At 40.9% G+C, this 21,242-nt stretch overlaps 1 protein-coding gene across 1 annotated transcript; it reads left to right on the forward strand.

The window, feature by feature from the left end:
• The first annotated feature begins 13,736 nt into the window (after positions 1 to 13,736).
• On the forward strand, positions 13,737 to 17,024 carry LOC138895852 (uncharacterized). Its single transcript, XM_070180592.1, has 3 exons — positions 13,737 to 13,902; positions 14,055 to 14,152; positions 16,677 to 17,024. The coding sequence occupies exons 1-3, from the start codon at positions 13,737 to 13,739 to the stop codon at positions 17,022 to 17,024; spliced, it is 612 nt and encodes a 203-aa protein (XP_070036693.1).
• The last annotated feature ends 4,218 nt before the right edge of the window (positions 17,025 to 21,242 follow it).

Raw genomic sequence — 21,242 nt, forward strand, 5'->3', positions numbered from 1 at the left:
TAGGGAAGGTCTAATAGGCTTGCTCGACCGGGTTCGCTCGGCTGAGCGCTGGTCGCGCTCCCCGAGGTTGAGGCGTGGCAGAGGTGATGAGCATCCGTGCGTATGCTAGATTCTTGATTTGTCCGGGTAGACTTAGACTCACACCATACTCTAATTGTACTACTTGAGTTATCTATTCTATGTAAATGCTTTAATTTTATGTGTTAGCTTGAGACTAGACTTGCATAGAGCATCGAGCTTTACTATTCCAGAAACATGGTGCGCTACTTGATTAGTCGAGGAAATTATACTTTCATACATATTACTGTCGCATTGTACTTATTTGTCCAAACGTTTCTTGATTTCATTACTCGCACATATATTCACAAGTTAGGGTGATGACCCATCAAACGTTTCACTATTCTTATGTGATTGGGCTAAACGCCTCAACATTATATTTATGGATTGGGCCATATGACCTCGGCAGTATTATGAGATGCATTTATGGATCGGGCCTTATGACCTCGGCAGTATCATGTAACACACTATCATAAGAGCAGTCCATTCGCCTCGACATAATTATGAGATAAACTTATGGGATGGGGTCGTTCGCCTCGTACTATGAAACATTAGTCTTATGGGATTGGGGTGTTTGCCATGGCTAACTCGTGCGTAATATTCGATAGGGAGTCAGTGTACATATGAGGTTTCCTAACTTGAGATTTGGCATTGTATTTGATATTGGTTATCTTTGTTTCCTTCGAGGCAGTTTATGGTATTTCGTTATTTCGTAATTACTATTATGTTGAGAATCATGTTATGCATATTTACCTATTTGGTTCCTTTTATTTTCTATGCTTCATACCTGTATACTATTACTGTACTTGAATGTTTGTCCACTATTAAGTGTTGATGGCGACCTCTCGCCAATACTTCTTCGATGTTAGACTAGATACTTTCTAGGTACGTGTTGATTTACATACTCATACTATGCTTTTGCACTAATTGTGCAGGTACTGAGACAGGTTGATTTGGTGGTTACAAAGGCGCGTAGGCGCAACTGCTGAGGAAGCTTTGTGGCGAGCTGCACTCTATGTTAGGATCCGCAGTAGACGGAGTCCCATTCTTATTCATTTACTGTATTCTGTCTATTTTTTATTCTAGACAGTCTTTGTAGTAGTATTGTACATTCCAATAATGCTCATGCACTTGTGGCATTGGGTTTTAGGGATTTAGGCTATTGTTTTTGGTTGTACTTCAGTTATGATATTCGGATTTATATTTACGACAACGTCCGAACATTTAAGATAATTTCACTATTATGCTATGTAAATAGAACGATTCCTCTTATTTACTTTACCCCTTGTTTTAAAAATATATTATGAACTATCGATCAGTTTTTACTTATTGTTGGCTCGCCTAACTGCTGCGTTGGGCGTCATCACGGACTATGGTAGAAAATGGCTCCTGACAATGAAGGTAGTGTTTACGGACTTGTTGGTATTAAAGGACGGGGTCCTAGGTGGCTCTGGTGAGTTTTAAACCACATAGAGCTCGGTTGAATTGCTAAAAGACTGCTGGTGTTTCGTGTGCTTCGCGATCGCAGAGCAAGTCCCACGATCGTGGAGGCTTAGTTAGGAAAAGGTATTTTGTTCTTCACATTGGCAAAAAATGTGTCACGTTTTGATGCTTTGTGATTAGGAGGCATCACATTCACGACTTGGGCATCGTGTTCGCGTTAAAAGACGGTGGGCTGGGGGAAGGCTGGAGCTAAGCATCGCGTTCGCGTGGGCTTGACCGCATTCGTGTAGGTTTGGGGTTGGTAGTTGTAAGGACCCGTAAAAATGTTAACCAAAAACTTGGGGTTTCATGATGCCAAGATAGATTCCTGCGTGGTTCAGACTTTTTGGATTGAACAGTACCCTACGGACTGAGAGGAAAATGTTTTGCAGAAGAACGCGTTTCTGCGGCCCATTATGCGACCGCATAATCACTCTACAGACCGCATAATGGCCGCATAGTGAAGCAGTAAGTTTGGCCAATTTGAGGTCAGTTTTGCGGTTGATTATGCGACCACATAATCGATATGCGGACCGCATATCGGTCGCATAATTCCTCTTGGGTTTCTGCGGAAGGAGTTTTGCGGTCCATTATGCGACCCCAGAACAAGTATGAGGACCGCATACTGGTCGCATACCTGAGCCAAAAGTTTAGGCCCCTGAGGGCCATTTCTGCGGTCACTTTGCGGAATGCATAACCATTATGGGGTCGCATATGCGACCGTAGACCTGTGTTGGGGCACCATTTTTCTTAATTTAATACTCGACCCCCATTCCGTTAAAACACCCCTTAGGTCTATTTTGAGCTCATTTTCTGATACTTCTAGAGTGAGAGAGAGATGGTTCAAGAGGGAGGGCCTAAGTTTTCATCAAATTGATCTTCAATCATCACTCAAAGACTTGGAAATATTCAAGTAGAGCACCAACAATTTTCACCCTAAAAGGTAAGGATTCATCACCCCAGCTCTAAATTTCAAACATAGCTATAATGGGGTACTAGGGTGATATTTTGTAAGTATGAGGGTGGTTTATCTTGCATGCATGTGTGATAAAGAGTGTGGGCAAAGAAAGTAAGTTAGAACCATGAACGGTTTTCTAATTCTGGGTTCAATTTGTATATTGCTAAAATAGATTGAGGTTGCTAAGGGTTTCGGATAATTGTAGAGTCCAAAGAAGCGAGATTGAGGTATGTATGGCTAACTCTCTTCTTCCTAGAATCGAACTCCCGGTGTCCGAATAATGGGTGTAAGTTCCAACTTGATCATACTAGAACTGTTTGCCTAAGTGTGTTGGATTGAAAGATTCATGTTCCCTAATTGTTTTAGATGGTTACCATGTCATCATGCTATTTGAGAACGTAATTATGATTTTCCAAGCTCCATCCCTTATGTGTGAAATGCCTTAAGTGATGGTACTTATCGACATGAATGATGATGTTATTTGAACGAATAAAAAGGGAAAGACTTGAATTGTAAAATGTTCCCAAGTGCCAAGAACTACTTAATAAATGAGGCTGTTTGTGCCATGTAACGAAAGATGGGAAGGAAATGTGAATTTAGTGAACAATTGAAAGAGGTTATGTCTCAAGTGAGATGGCTTAGCCGATCGGGCCGAGATCGGACGCCATGCTGTACACATGGTGGCATTTGTGTTGAAATTATTGATTTGCATTTTGGATATGGATATGTCTCCCTTGCGATGGCTTAGCCGGTCGGGCCGAGACTGGACTTCCTGTAAAAACGCAGTGGCATTGTGAGTTGTGGCTTTGGCACTAAAGATTATTAATCTAAAAATATGGAAAGATTGAATTGGAAACTGTGTGACCCTTATTTGGTGTTTTCTTTGTATTTCTATGAAACTCTTATTGATTATTATGACTACCTTCTCTTTGTTTCACTGTTCATTCTGCTAAGATTAGTGTTTGCCTTACATACTAGTACAATTCGACAGTACTAACGTCTCTTTTGCCGGGGGCGCTATATCTTTGAATGGATGTAGGTGGTATCATCGCAAATAGTGCCGATCGCAGATAGATGGTGCTCCCCTTCTCTCATCACAACAGTCTTGGTGAGCCCCATTTCTCCCAGGGGTCATGTAGTCCTTCAGTTGTATATGTTTTCATATTTTGAGGTATAGTCGGGGCCTTATTGCCAGCATTGTCATGTTGCTCTTTCGTACTCTTAGAGGCTTCGTAGACATTTATATGGGTCATGTATGTATGTTGGGGTGGTCATTAGATCGAGTTGTATTTTGGAAACTCAACTAAGGCATAATGTATATAAGAAAAAATGAACTAGAAACGTTTATATATTTATATAATTGATCCCCCCTGTTTTACAAATGGTTATGCGATCCCTTTTTGGATTATGAATGAGTCGGGTAGGAAAGGTTTAATAGGCTTACACGACCGGGTTCACTCGGTTGATCACCGGTCACGCTCCCCGAGGTTGGGGCGTGGCAGTAGTGCATCACATTCGGCAATATATCACATTCGAGATGGGTCTTTTGAGGTAGGAGATGATTTGTTCTTCCCGAACGCGAGGCTTGGGCCAAGTTCGCGAATGGAATCACTAGGCATATTTTTAAGAGTTGTATTTTGTAAAATAGTCCCATCATTTCATATTTTGAGCCCTAGACTTGGAGAGGAGCGATTTTTGAAGAGCATTTTCACACAAGTCAAGAAGGTAAATGATTTTAACATGATTTTAATATTATATATTGTTATCCCATTGATTATTACATATATGTTATGGTATTTGAAAGTAGAAATTTGGAGATTTTGACTACGGTTTTGGAGAGTGAAAATTGGAGATTTGAACCCCAATTCGGTGTGAGATTTGGATGAAACTTGTATATTTGTACTCGTATTCAAAGGGGTAGCCATGATATGTAACTTTGGTCAGGTTTCGGGAAGTGGATTCGGGTTGACTTTGTGCAATTTGATAAAGATTGGAACTTTATTGTTTGAATCGATTTCTACAGCGGTGTTTGATATTTTTGAGATGTTTTTGACTAGATTTGGGCCGTTTGGAGGTTGATTCGCGTGGGAAGGGCTTTTTGGAGTATTGATTCACACGCTTTGAGGTAAGTAACTTATCTAATCTTTGTTTGAGGGTAATTTACTTATTGGTTATTATATTTGAGATATGTTGGGGGTGGCGCTCATGCTAGGTGATGGGCGTGTGTGCATACACCGGGGTTATTCATGATACGAGTAGACCTTAGGCTAATATGTGCCTTGGTTTCCTATCATGCCCCTTTCTTTTCATGTTTTCTTCACTTGTATGACTACATAAGCTATTATTAATGTTATAAATCATGTCTAGGCTATGGGTTTATCTGTTCTAGACATGACAAGGCTATTTTTGCTATATTGACCTATTTGCCCTAATTATAGTCATATTCTTAGTCATGATGTTACATTCGCATATTTTATCTGTGTATCTGTGCATTCTTTATATGTTATATCACATGTGGTTGATGCCCTTATATGTGTGACATTGTTTGAGCTTAGTACTGTGAGATGTGAGATGTTGATGACTGATCTTGGGCCATAGAGCCTATTTGATATTTATATTGAGGTGACGCATGCCAGGCCCTGCATTAGGCTGAGTGGTATTTATTATGAGGTGATGCATGAGCCAGAACCCATATTGGTCTAATTGATAGTGATTGTTGACATAGATTCGATTAGCGCTTGGGAAATAACCAGCCCCTCCGGAGTCAGGTAATAACTTGTGGGTGCAGGCACACGAGTCATATACATGCTTGGTGAGGGACTTGTGTCAGACACCCGTACAGTGCTGAGTGTTGTTGTTAGTGATGGTTAAAGGGCAATCGTGCCCAAACACTATACATGTGGTGATATTTGATATACTTGTTGATTTAACTGCGATATTGTTGATTCTGGCATGTATATTTGTCATGCTGGTATATGGTTGTGTTTCTCTCCTCATGCTTATTGGTAATTGATGTCCCTATTTGATGCGTTGAACTTGGAGTCATAGTTAAATTGATAAAACCATGTTTAGGTGATATCTATGGAAGGACTTATGCCTTAACTAATATTCTTGAAAAGCATGCTTATTTCTTCTTGTTGTGAAAAGGTCAAACATGATATTATTTGAGCTATCTTTCCTGTGAGGCCCCACAAAAATTTTCCAAGAATTTGCGGTTTTGTGGTGCCGAGGTAGGCTAATATGTTCGGAAGGTTGTAGATATACAGACTTTTTGGGTTGTGTAATGCATTGTGGAGTTGGTGGAAAATTTGCTGAAAAATGGTAATTATGGGATCTATTTCGCGACCGCAGATCCGTTCCGCACACCACAGAACTGTCGCAGATTGAACCAAAAGAAGCTTAATTTTGAAGGCCATTTTGCGGTCCAATGTGCCACTGTAGTAAAAGCAGTCTTGAGCTTTTAAAAGCTTGCCTCACACTCCTCGATCCATCTGAAAGGAGCACCCTTCTGGGTCAATCTGGTCATAGGTGCAGCAATAGATGAGAAACCCTCTACGAAATGACGATAATAACCGGTCAAACCAAAGAAACTCCAGATCTCAATAGCTGAAGACGGTCTGGGCCAACTCTGCACTGCTTCAATTTTCTTCGAATATATCCTGATCCCTTCACTAGACACCAAATGAACCAGAAACGCCACCGAATCAAGCCAGAATTCACATTTTGAGAACTTTGCATATGACTTCTTCTCTCTCAAGGTCTAGAGCACGATCCACAAGTGATGCTCATGATCTTCCTGACTTCGGGAGTACACCAAAATGTCATCAATAAACACAATGACGAATGAATCAAGATAAGGTTGGAATACACTGTTCATCAGGTGCATGAATGCTACTGGGGCATTGGTCAACCCAAATGACTGTACCGAGTCTTAAAGGCAGTCTTCAAAATATTCGAATCCAGAATCTTCAGTTGATGATAACCTGACAGCAAATCAATCTTTGAGAACACTCTGGCACCCTGTAGCTGATCAAATAAGTCATCAATGCATGGCAATGGATATATGTTCTTCACTGTAACGTTGTTCAACTACCGATAATCAATACACATGCGCATAGAACCATCTTTCTTCTTCGCAAATAATACCGGAGCACCCCACAGTGATACACTAGGCCGAATGAAACACTTATCAAGCAACTCTTGCAACTGCTCCTTTAACTCCTTCAGCTACGCTGGGGCCATATGATATGGTGGAATAGAATTGGGCTGAGTGCCTGGCAACAAGTCAATACCAAAATATATATCCCTATCGGGCGTCATGCCTAGAAGATCCGCTGGAAATACATCTAGGAAGTCTCTCACTACCAGAACTGACTCAACGGTAGGAGTATTAGCACTGATATCCCTCACGAAGGCTAGATAAGCATCACACCCCTTCTCAACCATCCACTAAGCCTTTAGAAATGATAGAACCCTGCTAGGAACATAATCTAATGCACCCCTCCACTCTAACCATGATAAACCCGGCATAGCCAGCAGCACAGTCTTGTCGTCACAATCTAGAATAGCATGATAGGGTGACAACCAGTCCATACCCAGGATAACATCAAAGTCTACCATACTAAGTGACAATAAGTCAACTCTGGTCTCAAAACCACCAATAACTACTAAACATGACCGATCCACATGGTCCACAATAATAGAATCTCCCACAGACGTGGACATATAAATAGGAGAAGTCAACAAATCATGAGATATATCCAAATACGGAGCAAAGTAAGATGACACATATGAATAAATGGATCCCGGATCAAATAAGACTGATGCATCTCTATGGCAAACCGGAACCATACCTGTAATGACTGAGTTTGAAGCAATGGCCTCCGTCCAACATGAAAAAAGCATAGACTCTGGCTTGGCCTCACCCTCTAGAGAGACCTCTGCCCCTCCTGTCACCCCACCCCTAGCTTGGTGGAGCGGCGATTGGGGCAGCAATCATGGCTTGAGAACTATGCGGACTAGATTGAATTCATGGAGCCTGAGTAGTCTGGGGAGGTGCACCCCTCCTGAGCCTGGGGCAGTCTCTAAGCATGTGGCAGGTATCACCACACTCAAAGAAAGCTCTCGGTGAGTTTGGCGGCCAGTACTGGCTCGGGCCTGGTCGGCTTGAGTGACCGCTGAAGGCACCCCGTGCAGGAGGTGCACTAGAAAGTGGCTGAGCAAAGAGTGCAACCTGAGACCTCGGAACAACCGGAGCACCACTAAAATCTGGAAGTGCTAAATGAACTGGATGGCTCACATAGCCCCTGCCATGACGGGCTGTAGTTGCAGCATGACCATAACTAAATCCTCTAGTACCAAGAGTCCTCCTAGCCTCCCTATCATCTTTATAACAACCCCGCATACCCTCCAACCTCCGAGCAGTCTCTACCACCTGCTGATATGGGTGATCTGCCTCCAACTCTCGAGCCATACTGGATCTAATACCATAGTTGAGCCTTTTGCTACATAGATGGACTCGCTCCCTGACTGTAGAAACCAAGGCAGGTGCATGCCTGGACAAATCACTAAATCGGACAACATACTGCGACACTAACATAGTGCCCTAGCACAGCTTCTCAAACTCCACGCGCCATGCATCTCGAAGGCTGTGAGGAACAAACTCTCTCAACAAAAACTCTGAAAAAAGATCTGATTTAAGTGAAGTTGCCTCGGCTGGGCTACCCACCTCGTATGCTCGCCACCACTAATATGCCGCTCCCTTTAGCTGGAACGTAGTAAAAGCAACCCCACTCGTCTCCACAATACCCGTAGTGCGGAGAATATAGTGGCACTCCTTAAGAAGACCACGTGCATCATCTGAAGCAAACCAATGAAAGTAGGAGGGTCGTACTTCTTGAACCTAACGAACCTAAGCTGCTCCTCCTGAGATGTTGCTGCCCTAACCACAGGTTGAACTGGAGCAATAGGTTGTACCGGTATAACCATTGGGAACTGATCAACTTGTACCCGCTGCTCTAGGGTACAGGCCGCCGGAGTCTGTGCTCCTCCCCTAGCCTATGATGTGGCTGGTGTAAGTGGGATCAACCCCGACTGAGCTAAGGTACCAATCATACTCAGGAACTATGCGAGGGTCTCCTGAAGTGCCGGGGTAGAAATAGGCGCCTCAGGTGCCTGTCTCTCGACTGGAGCTACTTGTGGCTCCTCCGTCGCAGCTCGGGCAGGTGCTCTAGCTGCACAACGTGCCCTTCATTGGCCTCTGCCCCGGCCCCGTCCTCTTGCGACTCAAGCAGGGGGCGTGTGTGTATGATCGTCGTATCCACTGGTGTGTGTCCTCACCATCTGTGAGAGAATAGAAAATCAAAGATTTAGCTTTCAAAACCAACCAATTCGCACGATAAGAAATCAATGAAGTGAAGTTTTCCTAACAATTCTGTAGCCTCTCAAAGATAAGTACAAACGTCTCTATACCGATCCGCTAGACTATACTAAATATGCTTATGACTCGTAACAGCTACGAACCTAGAGCTCTGATGCCAACATGTCACGACCCTAATTTCCATCCGTAGGATGTCGTGATGGCACCTAGTCTCTACGACTAGATAAGTCCAATATTTAATAACAATTGAACAGATTTAATTAACAAAATACTTAAAACCCTGTTTGATAAACTCATATAACTTCTGAAAAGCAAAATATCAACCATACAATCCCCAAGAATTGTGGAACAGAATTATAAGCACTATTGAATAAACTAAAATATCTGATATATCACTGTTGAGAGAAAATACAACAGTAACTAAGAATAAGGGAAGGTGACTCCGAGGCCTGCGGACGCCGAGCAGGCATACCTTGAAGTCTCTGATAAAGGTAGCTAGCAGGTAATCCCTAACGACCGACACGAGCAGACGTACCTGTATCTGCACACAAAAAAGTGCAGAAGTGTAGTATGAGTATACCACAATGGTACCCAGTAAGTATCAAGCCTAACCTCAGTAGAGTAGTGACTAGGCCAGGTCAAGACACCTACTAGGATATAAATAAATAGTATAAAAATATAATACGGATATGTAATGAAACGTGATGAAACAACTGATACAAAACACGATAATAGCGTGAACTAGTACTGGAAACCAACAATGGAAATAGCATAAAAGAAGCAACTAAAGGGTCTACAATGATCATGTACGGACAACAACTGCTACAACAATAAAGAATGAAACAATAATAAATATTCCATCCAAAACACTTTGAAACATGAAATAAACAGCAAGAATCACAACGAGGAACCTCCTCATAATGAAATCAAAATTGAGGTACCGCCTCGTATAATCAAGAATCACAACCGAGGTACCGCCTCATATTTACATTACTCAATATAAATCACAATCTTTCCTTATACTGCCGCTTGAGCCTTACATTTGAAATAGGTTTTTGAAAATAGTTTTCCCGAAATAACTACACGCATATTAGCCCACCTTATGATGCGCTTCACGCAGTTCCCTTACAAGCAACATGCATATAAGTCCCACCTTATACCGTTGCATGCACATTAATACCAAGCCTTATACCGCCGCATGCGCGTCAATATAATATCACAATAAAAACTTGCACCACAAGTGCTCATATATCACAGCTTGTCAACAACAATAATACCAATGTTTTCACAACAATAGCCCATGGCTCCACCACAACGTATACAAGAACATCAACAACAACAATGAATGTAAAATTCTCAATAAGATAGATGTCTCAACAATAACTAACTTTCCCTCCACGTGTTAACGACTTTAACAACTTCAACACAAATTAACTCAACAATTAGAGAAATAATGTATAACCACGATATTAGATAAGACTAACTCAGAATAAATGAGATAACATTTAGCAATGAATTTCAAATAATGGAAATCAACAAGGAAAGGGATAACATGAACAATTACTTCATGTAATGATAATCAATAAGGAAAGAGATAACACAATCAATAACTTCAAATAATAATAATTAAAAATGAAGAGATAGCATGTAAGAATTAAAGAGTCAACAAATTTGAATAGAGCACGAGAGCAAATTATCATTTAGGAGGTAGATCAAGTATTAACGAAATCATTTAAGGCATGTAAGGATAGACTAACACAAGTAAGAATATATTGACTAAGAGAGTAAGAACACGATACGACATTCAATTAAAGAATGAAAATAGTCTAAGTAGCCTAAACCGGTCAAATACCACATACAACCCGTGTACCCAGTCGTCACCTTGCGAACACAGATTTCACATAGCACAATTAAATCAAACAATACCAATCCTAAGGGGTAGTTTCCCCACATGAAGTTAGGCAAGACACTTACCTCAACTATGACAATTCAACACACAGAAATAGCTTTTCCTTTAAAGTCCGCCTCCACACGTCTCAAATCTAACAAAAATTGACTCAATATCATCAAACAATGCTAGGGAATTCAATTGCAATAGATAAAGTTAAGATCTTTACACTTTTACCAAAAAGTCAACCCAGGGCCCGCCCGGTCAAAACCCAGGTCTAATGGTACATTCCGTCTACCCATGACCCCACGTGTTCATATATGTGATTAGTTTCAACATCCGTGTCAAAATCGACTCTCAAAACTAAATTTCTTATTTTTTAAAAACTTAACAAAATTTCACAAATTTTCACTTTGATTCACATGATTCTGATGTTAAATTCAAAGATATGTTGATGGAACATGATTAGAAATAGATTAGAATCACTTACCTAAGGTTTGCAGGTGAAAATCCTCTCTCCAAATCGCCTCCTACCGAGTCTAGGGTTCAAAAATGTTAGAATTAGTTCAAAAATCCCGTCTCCCACCCCTTTAACCAGCTACAAATGTCACATTTGCGACACATGGTTCGCATTTGCGAACTCTTGCAATTGCAATCCCTGACAGACTCAGCATACATCACAATTGTGAACTGGGGAACATCTCAAAAGTGAACAATTGTTCGTAGTTGCGAACACTGGCTTCACAAATGCAAAGGAAAGGTCGTATTTGCGACAACTGCCACTCACCTGTTGTGTTCGCAAAATACGCGCCTGGTATTCGCATTTGTGACACCAAAGCACCAGACTCCAGATTTTTGCCATTTTCATTCCAAACCACTCCGGAACATTTTCAAAACTCATTCGAGCCCTCGGGGCTCCAAACCAAACATCCACACAAAAATAACATCTAAAACTACGAATCAAAATTTTCAAAGAAATTTTCAAGAACTTCTAGAATTACAACTAAGCAACCGAATCCTTTCAAATCAACTTCAAACGACACCAAATTTTGCAGGCAAGTTTTAAATATCATAAGTCCATTATTTCAAGTCCCAAAATCAAATTCTAAGCTCGATAGCGAAAAGTTAACATACAGTCAAACCTTTTAACTTCAAATTGCCAAATTTCGGCAAATCTACATAAATCTACCTATGGATTTCCAAAATCAACTCCGGGCATATGCCCAAGTCTGAACTCATGATACAAAGTTATCAGAGTCATAAAAACACAATTTCAGGATCGTTTTCACAAAAGTCAAAGTTCGGTTAATATTTTCTAATTTAAACTTCTAAGTCAAGAATCAACGGTCCAAATCAATCTGAAAGCTTTCGAGAACGAAACTAACCAACCCCACAAGTCATAAAATCATAAATACACAAGTGTGAAGCAATAAATGGGTAGCAGAGCACAATTACAAAAAATGACTGATCGGGTCGTCACATTTACATTTTATCCTCTCACGTTTATATTTTATAATCGATTCTCAATTTAATCATGGGTAATGGTGGGTAGAAGGCACCAAATAGGGTTTCTTGACTAGTATATCTCGGTTGAGTGCCAGTCGCACTCTTCAGGGTTAGGGGTGTGACAGGCTTGGTATCAGAGCCTAAGGTTTTAAAGTGTCCTCAGATGTCTCGAAGTCGTGTCTAGTAGAGTCCTTCTTATCAATGTGTTGTCGACAACATCTATAATTGGGATGCTACTTGGATATTAAGGAATATCACCCTCATTTGGTATTCTAGATCGTGCGATAGAGCTGGTTATAAGATAGTCAATTTTTAGCTCGTGCGTTGTTCTAAATTTTCAGTACAAGGCACCTAAGAAGAAGGCAAGTGGTGGCCAAAGGGCCAATACCACCCCAGGAGTGGCATTTGATGACACACGTGATGTTACGGGTGAGCACCCTAGGGTTGAGGATATTCCCTTAACCACCACAACTCCTGATTCTACTATTCCTGCTGAGAATGCACCCATACTGCCTCCAACTGATATTCAAGTTCCACCTCCAGCCTCAATATCCGATCCTAGTGTTTTTGATGGGGACCTTAGGGCAGCCATACAGATGTTGACTCAGATAGTAGCTTCCCAGGCCCAGAGACAGAACGCTACACCCACTTCTTCCAGTCACCAAGTGGATTCTACTGTTGTATCCTCCAGTATTCACGGGTACTAAGTCCGAGGAGGACCCCCAAGCATTTATTGATGAGAATCACAATACTCTCCCTATTATGCATGCCATTGAGACTAAAGTTGTGGAATTGTCCTCCTATCGCCTGAAAGAAGTGGCATATACCTCGTTTGAATTGTCGGAGGAGTCCCGTGAGGATGGGAGCCCTCTAGCGAAGTGGAACGAGTTCGCGTATGCTTTCATGGATCATTTCTTGCCTACCGAGACTAGGGTAGCCCGTGCTGTCAAGTTTGAGAACATGAAGCAAGGTAGTATGAGTGTGTGGGACTACCATCAGAGGTCTTTAGATATTTCCAAGCATGCTATCTATATGATTCCCACTATGGAGACTAGGGTCGGCCGGTTTGTGCGGGGCCTTAGCCCTTTGGTTATCAACGAGGATGCTACTACTGCCTTAAATTAAGACATGAACTATAGGAAGATTGTGGCATTTTCTCATGCCATGGAAACCCGAATATGATGAACAGAATGGAGCGAGAGGGTAACAAGAAGGCCCGGTCCGCGAGCGGCTTTGGTAGTTCTTCTAGTGGTGGTAGTGGTAGAAAGGTGATATTTAGGGGAGGTTCATTTGGACGGACACAGACCTTTGCTCAGTGTTCAGCCAGTGCACCACCATCAACGCCTAGTCACTAGTAGTGGAGTAATTTCAGGTTTGGTTAGGGCAATATGGGATCTTATCAGTAGGGTCAGTCAGATGGGAGATTTCAGCCGCAGCAGAAAACCTCCTGCCCTAGGTGTGGGAAGATGCAATCAGGAGTCTGTTACAGGGACCTTCCCATATGCTATGGATGTGGTATTTGGGGTCATATTCAGAGAGATTTCCGTTTGTCCCGTCAGAATGTTGGTAGAGGTATGCCGCAGCCAGCGAGCTTAACAGCTACTACTTCTATAGCACCTCCTCCAGCTCGAGGTAATCTGACACCCGTAGTGAGGGGTGGTGCAAGGTGTTGGGGAGGACCAGTATGTTGTACACCATGAGGGGTCGCTAGAGTTCAAAGACTTCTCTAAATGTCATCACATGTATACTGACTGCCCAATCTCATGATGTATATGCTTTTATAGATCTTGGTTCTACCTTATCATATGTCACTCCTTATGTTGCTATAAAATACGGGATAGAACCGAAAAAGCTTCATGAGCCATCCTCTGTATCTACTCCAGTTTGTGAGTCTTATATGGCCACGCGAGTTTATAGGGATTGTATTGTCATGATTGATGGTCGAGCCACCACGACTGATCTCATTGAATAAGGGATGGTAGATTTTGGTGTGATAATGAGGATGGATTGGCTTTATTCTTGTTTTACTAAGCTCTACTATTAAACTAGAACTATCAGGTTTGAGTGTCCTAACAAGCTAGTCATTGAGTGGAAGGGGGGTGATGTCGTGCTAAATGAAAGGTTTATTTATTACCTTACGACCGGAAAGATGATCAGCAAGGGATGTATCAATAATTTGGTCTGAGTAACGGACACTGAGGTTGAGGCACTGACACTTGAGTCAGTGCCGGTTGTAAATGAATTTATCGTGGTCTTTCTAGATAAGCTCCCTAGGATCCACTAGACAGGGAGATTTATTTTGGGATCGATGTGTTTCCAGGAATGTAGCCTATATCAATTCCACCCTATAGAATGGATCTAGCAGAATTGAAGGAACTGAAGGAGTTATTGTCAAATTTGTTGGAAAAGCATTTCATCCGACCGAGTGTGTCACCTTGGGGTGCTCCCGTGGTCTTTGTAAGGAAGAAAGATGGGTCATTGAGGATGTGTATTGACTATCGGCAGCTTAACAAGGTCACAATATAAAATAAGTACCCACTACCAAGGATATATGACTTTTTCTAGTGATGTTTTTTGGGCAAACGAATGCCCCGACAACTTTCATGGATCTTATGACTCTCAAGCCTTTCCTCGACTCTTTTGTGATAGTGTTAATTGAGGAAATTATTGTGTATTCACAGAGTCGAGAGGACCACGCCGATTATATCAGGGTAGTTTTGTAGACTTTACATCTGCATAAGTTGTACGCAAAGTTTTTGAAATGTATGTTTTGCCTCGAGTCTGTCACTTTCTTGGGGCATGTTGTCTCCAGCAATGGAATAAAGGTTGATCCTCAAAATATTGCAGCAGTGAAGAATTGGCCTAGACCTACCACTCCAACAGAGATTCCCAGTTTCTCGGGCTTAGCTGGGTATTACAGAAGCTTCGTGGAGGGGTTTTCTTCTCTTGCCTCTCCGTTAAATAAATTGATAGAGAAGGCAGCGAAATTCTAGTGGCCGCATAATTCCTTTCATGGTTCTTGAGTTTCCTAGAATCATAAGCGATCACTTTGCTATGTTGCATTAATACACACCCAAGTCTTACCCTTGAAGCATCATAAAACAACACAAACCCATCCGTACCCTCCGGTCAGGTCAACACCAGTGAAATGGTCAACCTTGACTTCAACTCTTGAAAGCACTTTTCACAAGCATCCGACCACTTGAATTTAGCGGCCTTATCATTAAAATTATGTGGTACCATACAAATGAAGTTTGGACATTGTTGTCAAGACAATATGATGTTTTTCTCAAACTCCTTCAGGTACCTCATAGTCATAGAAAATTCCCATTCAAACTTAATAATAACATAAACATCCTAAGAATTTTGCAGGGGCGGCTCAACGTAGTTGGTGGCCTAAAGCCAAATCTTGTTCAGAGGCTTTAATTATTTTTCATAATTTTTTTATCTGATGTCTATTTTCCTAATGCTTTTCACAACAACACATGACTTAGAGCATGCGGTAGTAGTGTTAGCATTGAATATTTGGCGTCATTATTTGTATGCGGTCTATATGGATATATTCACAAACCCTAAGAGTCTTCAATATCTCTTCAATTAGAAGGAGTTAAATCTAAGACAAAGGAGATGGCTTGAGTTACTCAAGGACTACGCCATCGATATTCAATATCATCCGGGGAAGGATAATATTGTGGCAGATGCTCTTACCTGAAAATACATGGGTAGTTTGGCTCACGTGAAAGCATACCAAAGGTCGTTGTCCAAGGAAGTTCACCGGTCGGTTAGTTTGGGAGTTCGACTTACGGACTCTAGCGAAGGTGGTGGAAGTCAAGGAGAAACAATATGATGATTTGTTATTGGTGCTATTGAAGGAATGGATTCATAAGCACAAAACCATAGCTTTTTATCTTGGCAAGAATGATGGTACGCTAAAGTACCAAGGGCGATTGTGTGTTCCAAATGTAGATGGTCTCCGGGAGAGAATCATGATTGAGGCTCACAACTCCAAGTATTTCATGAACCAAGGCTTTATGAAGATGTATCATCATCTCAGGAAAGTCTACTGGTGGAATGACATTAAGAGGGATATGGCGGACTATGTGGAGAGATGCTCAAAATTTCAGCAAGTGAAGGTCGAGCACCAAAAGCCTGGTTGCTTGGCATAGAATACAGAAATTCTAATGTGGAAGTGGAAGATGATCAACATGGAATTTGTGGTAGGTTTGCCTCGCACACCTGGTAAGTTTGAATCGGTTTGGGTGATTGTGGATCGAGTCACGAAATCAGCGCACTTCTTGTCTGTCAAGGCTACTGACACAGCAGAACACTATGCTAAGTTGTATATAAAGGAAATAGTCAGGTCACATGGCACTCCAGTTTCTATCATCTCATATTGAGGGGTGCAGTTCACCACTAACTTTTGGCAGAAATATCAGCAAGGTTTGGGTACTCAGGTGAATCTTAGTACAGTTTTCCATCCACAGACCGACGAGCAAGTAGAGCGGACTATTCTGACGCTTGAGGATATATTGTGTTCTTGTGTTCTTGACTTTAAGGGTAGCTGTGATGATCATTTTCCTCTCATAGAATTTGCCTACAACAACAGTTATCACACCAGTATTCAGATGGCATCGTTCAAGGCTCTATATGGTAGGAGATGTAAATCTCCCATCTATTGGTTTGACCTTGGTGAAGCTGAATTTGAAAGGGCCAGACCTTGTGCATCATGCTATGGAGAAGGTCAAGATCATTAAGGAATGATTGAAAACTACTCAAAGTCCCCAGAAGTCCTATTTGGATGTGCGTCGCGTAGATTTGGAGTTCAAAGAGGATGCTTGGGTATTCTTGAATGTTTCTCACATGAAGGGTATATGCGATTTGGGAAGTAAGGGAAATTGAGCCCCAGGTATATTGGACCGTAAAGAGTCATACAGACGGTTGGTCAAGTGTCCTATAAGCTTAAGTTACCTCCGAAGATGTCTTTAGTGCACCAAATATTCCATGTGTCTATGTTGAAGAATATAGTTGGAGATCCGTCCCTCATCTTTCCGGAGGAGGCTATTGAAGTTAATGAAGAACTGACTTATGAGGAGATTCCGACTGCTATCCTTGATAGATAAGTTTGAAAGTTGAGAAATAAAGATATTGCCTCCATGAAAGTGCCATGGCGAAACCAACAAGTTGAAGAGGCCACTTGGGAGGTCGAGCAAGAGATGAAAAGGAAATACCCTCACCTATTTGTGTAACCATATTGTTGTGTTTATAAAGAATATTAGGAGCTTACTTTCTATGAATTATGTTCAACTTGTACAGTTTATGCTAAAAGCCTCTTTTGGTAATATAATGCCTATGATGTTATGGCTGGTGTTGTTTTCATACTATAATACGTCGTTGTGTTATGAATATGTTATTAGGACTGGTTTTGGTGCTCTCTAACAGGTGGATAGGCCCAAATACAGGAGAGGCTCTGCCGAAGTTTTTTGAAATTTGGCGAGTTAGTCAAATTTGGAACTATTGGTGTGTCAATGAAGATTTGAGTCACATTGGGTAGTTCGACCCTCATTCAAGGACGAATGATCCTATGTGGGGGAGAATGTGAAGCCACGTAAAGTTTTGCCAAGAATTTGAGGTTTTGTGAATGAAGAGTTGAGTCATATGTGGACTTTTTGTGTTATGAAATGCATTGTGGAGTTGATGAAAAATTTGTACATAAAATGGAAATTATGTGGTCCATTTCGCGACCGCAGAACTGTCGCAAATTGAACCAGCAGAAGCTTAATTTTGAAGGCCATTTTGCGGTCCAATGTGCGACCGCATATGTTACATCCTATGCATCCTAAGGTGACGTATAATGAATATGAGACTTGTTAATCATGATTTAAATGAGTGTACGGTCATAATATGTTTATATATGATGTTTGGATATAAAATATAAAGTGTGGGAAAAATCGGATTTAAGTTGTGGAAAAAACGACTAAGGATTTGCCTTGTAACAATTTGAACAATACATTTTGTGTGCTATACGAGGTCTTTTAGGGACATATTATATACCAAATTGAAGGTCATGGAATGTAGTTTCCAACACTTTTAACAGTTCATTCATAAGACGTCCGCATAAAAAGATATAAGCATCTGAAGAAGGGCCAAACTAGCACCTCTTTGACTTTTCAAAAGTGGATATATATATGCCTTAAGTCTTCTTTTTCTTCATTTTTCTAGAGATCACGAACAAAGAATACCTATAAACTTATCCTTAAGCTTTCTACAAGAGTTTCAAAAAGGAGTAACATCTCGGGTACGAAATCAATAAGCGATAACATTAGAACGATCCCTAAGACATAAGTATCATTATACCGCCTCTCCTTTTCTTTGTAGTTTGAGTTTTGGAAGGTACTTCATAGTTACAAAAATGCGTACTTGCGATATTTAATCTCTTAAATCTCAAGTAAGGTTGATAAATTCGTTTCATAATAATTAGAACTCACGGGACGGTGATCGAAAATCGTGAGTACGATTTATTCTACTTGTAGTGGACTATTTTGTAGTCCACTTGTGTTGGCCTCTTGTGCTGCGGATTTATGGAGTTTGAAAGGATAAAGGGCATGGAGAAATGCCACATGTGGTAGGATAGTGGGCTGGTTGCTCATCATTGCAATTTCAGGCTAATTGATACCTTGTCGATTGGGTGTGTTATGGTATATTTGGGTTTTTTGTTGTATTAAAGGTCCCAAATTATAGTTAGGTTGTTTTTGAGCTGTTGATTGTATTGTCTTGTTTTCTCACCTATAGTAGGCTTGAGGAAGCGGTAAAATTAGGGGAAATGCTGCCCGTTTTATTTACGGATTAAGTTGCTTTCGTTATATAAATGAGATAGTCATTCGTAGCTTGATAATAGCTTCACTATTGTTGTTGTAGATTAAGGTGCAGTGAGCTTAGTTTAGCATTTTTATTGGATAGATTTCTATAAGGTATGTTAAGGCTATCCCTTCTTTCCATTTGGCATGATCCATATGATACAACGAAACGAGCAAGCACACAACTTTCACAAATGATTCTATTGTTCGATGTACTAGGGTTGCCTATGTTCTTGATTCCCCATATGTACTACTATCATATCGTTTGTTCATGGGTCTCAGAAAATACGTAAGTTGATAAAGTTTATTTATGATATTAACCAAAAGCATATTGATCATATGACATTCCGAGAGATCTTGTTGATTTACTTCATTATGCATTGTATTCATTTATACATGTATATTGACCCATGAACATATGTCGTTATATATGCATATATTATATGTATATAGAGTATGGAGAAAGGTTACGGCATTATATACGCACCACCACCTGATCAATTGGTATACGTTGATGATTTCGCCCACTAAGGCCGAGATAATATAATGGGATGCCCTCAGAGGCTTGATGATGTTATGTACGCATATACCTATATATGATATGACACTTATACGCACATGCACGACATTATAAATGTTTCATGATTCACATAGCTATTCAGACTTATAGGTTGAGTCCTTTACTCCATATTTTTTTCATGTCTTTTATATACTGATTTTTATGCCTTACATACTCGGTACATTATTCGCACTAATGCCCTTATTGCATTGGGGGGCCTGCGTTTCATGCCCACACATGCAGGTAGACAGGCTGATGGTCCCCCCTCTTAGGATCCTTGCTCAGCAAGAGTTGGTATGATCCATTTGATTCGGAGCTGCTATTGGCTTTTAATACGATATTATTTTATACATATATTGGTATGACAAGGCCTAGTCCCATCCATTATACAGTTGTACAATCTATTAGAGGTATGTAAATAGTCATGTATAGTTGGATATTGTGTGGCCTTGTCGGCTTCTATTTTGATATATAGTGGTCCATAGCAGCCTTGCCGGCTTTCCCTACCGTATGCCGCATATCTATATGTATATATGTCTTTTGGGCATGTTTTCTCACGTACGTTATTCACATGATTCAGCATTTTATTGACAGATGTTATGCATGACCTACCCCCATTTCATGTTTATATCTTAGACGTATGTTTAGGTGTGTTCGACAAGCAGGACTCGAGCCCTTGTCATGGACCAGTGGTTTGGGTCATGACAACAAATTTTTTTCGCGGGGCTGCATGTCCGTCACATATCAGCATGAGAAGATTCGGAAGGAGATTCTGCGGTCCATTTTGCGACCGCGGAATCAATCCGTAGATCATCGAATCGACCGCAGATTTGATCAGGCAAGCCCAGTTTTGGTGAACCATTTCTCTATCTAGTTCGCGAACCGCACATCTATTCTATGATCACATATTTGATTCTAGGGGCATTTTTGAGAATTTCTGAACCCGACCTTTTTTTGATATAAGCTTTTAGGGGGTAATTTTTTGTGAGAGAGTTAACTCATTCTAGAAGGGCAAAAAAAAAACTCTAGAGAGAGAGGAGGAGCTCCAACCATTCTACCCCTTTAATTCTTGCTCAATCTTGAAGATTAAAGGAAATCACTCACTAGATCTTCAACCACCGGGTAAGTTCTCGCCCCTAAGCTTTCATGCAATGTTCGTAATGAGTTTAAGTATGGATTGTACCATTTTGGGTCTTATGGAATGTTGATCGAAAGCCACAAGCCATCTATTTCGAAATGTGGGGTGTATGAGAAGAATGTGAGGTGTGGTTCACGATTGGAGATGCGTCATCGGGCATGCATGCATCTATGGAGGTGATATGGAGATTGTTGAACTGTCTTGGGTAAATTGTTGTTTGAATTTTGTTGTAGGGTTAAGGAATTCCACTATGAACCTTGTTGTCGAACTTGCCCACTATGTGTTTGATAAAAAATTCCGATTTCACCTTGACCATGAATACCTTCCTAATAATGATTCAATTTGATCATGTATCTATAGATTGAAGTTGCTAAGAGTAGTCGGATATTGTAGTAATTCTATAGAAATCTCAATCAAGGTA

The sequence above is a fragment of the Nicotiana tomentosiformis genome, chromosome 7, assembly GCF_000390325.3.
Source record: "Nicotiana tomentosiformis chromosome 7, ASM39032v3, whole genome shotgun sequence".
In the NCBI taxonomy this organism is placed as follows: domain Eukaryota; kingdom Viridiplantae; phylum Streptophyta; class Magnoliopsida; order Solanales; family Solanaceae; genus Nicotiana; species Nicotiana tomentosiformis.

What these genes read in the sequence shown, in the direction of transcription:
- LOC138895852 (XM_070180592.1), top strand. Translation starts at nt 13,737, where the DNA reads ATGCAATCAGGAGTCTGTTACAGGGACCTTCCCATATGCTATGGATGT. An exon ending in AGCACCTCCTCCAGCTCGAG is followed by an intron (nt 13,903 to 14,054) that starts GTAATCTGACAC and finishes ATGCTTTTATAG; the next exon opens with ATCTTGGTTCTACCTTATCA. An exon ending in CATCCTCTGTATCTACTCCA is followed by an intron (nt 14,153 to 16,676) that starts GTTTGTGAGTCT and finishes TGAGGGGTGCAG; the next exon opens with TTCACCACTAACTTTTGGCA.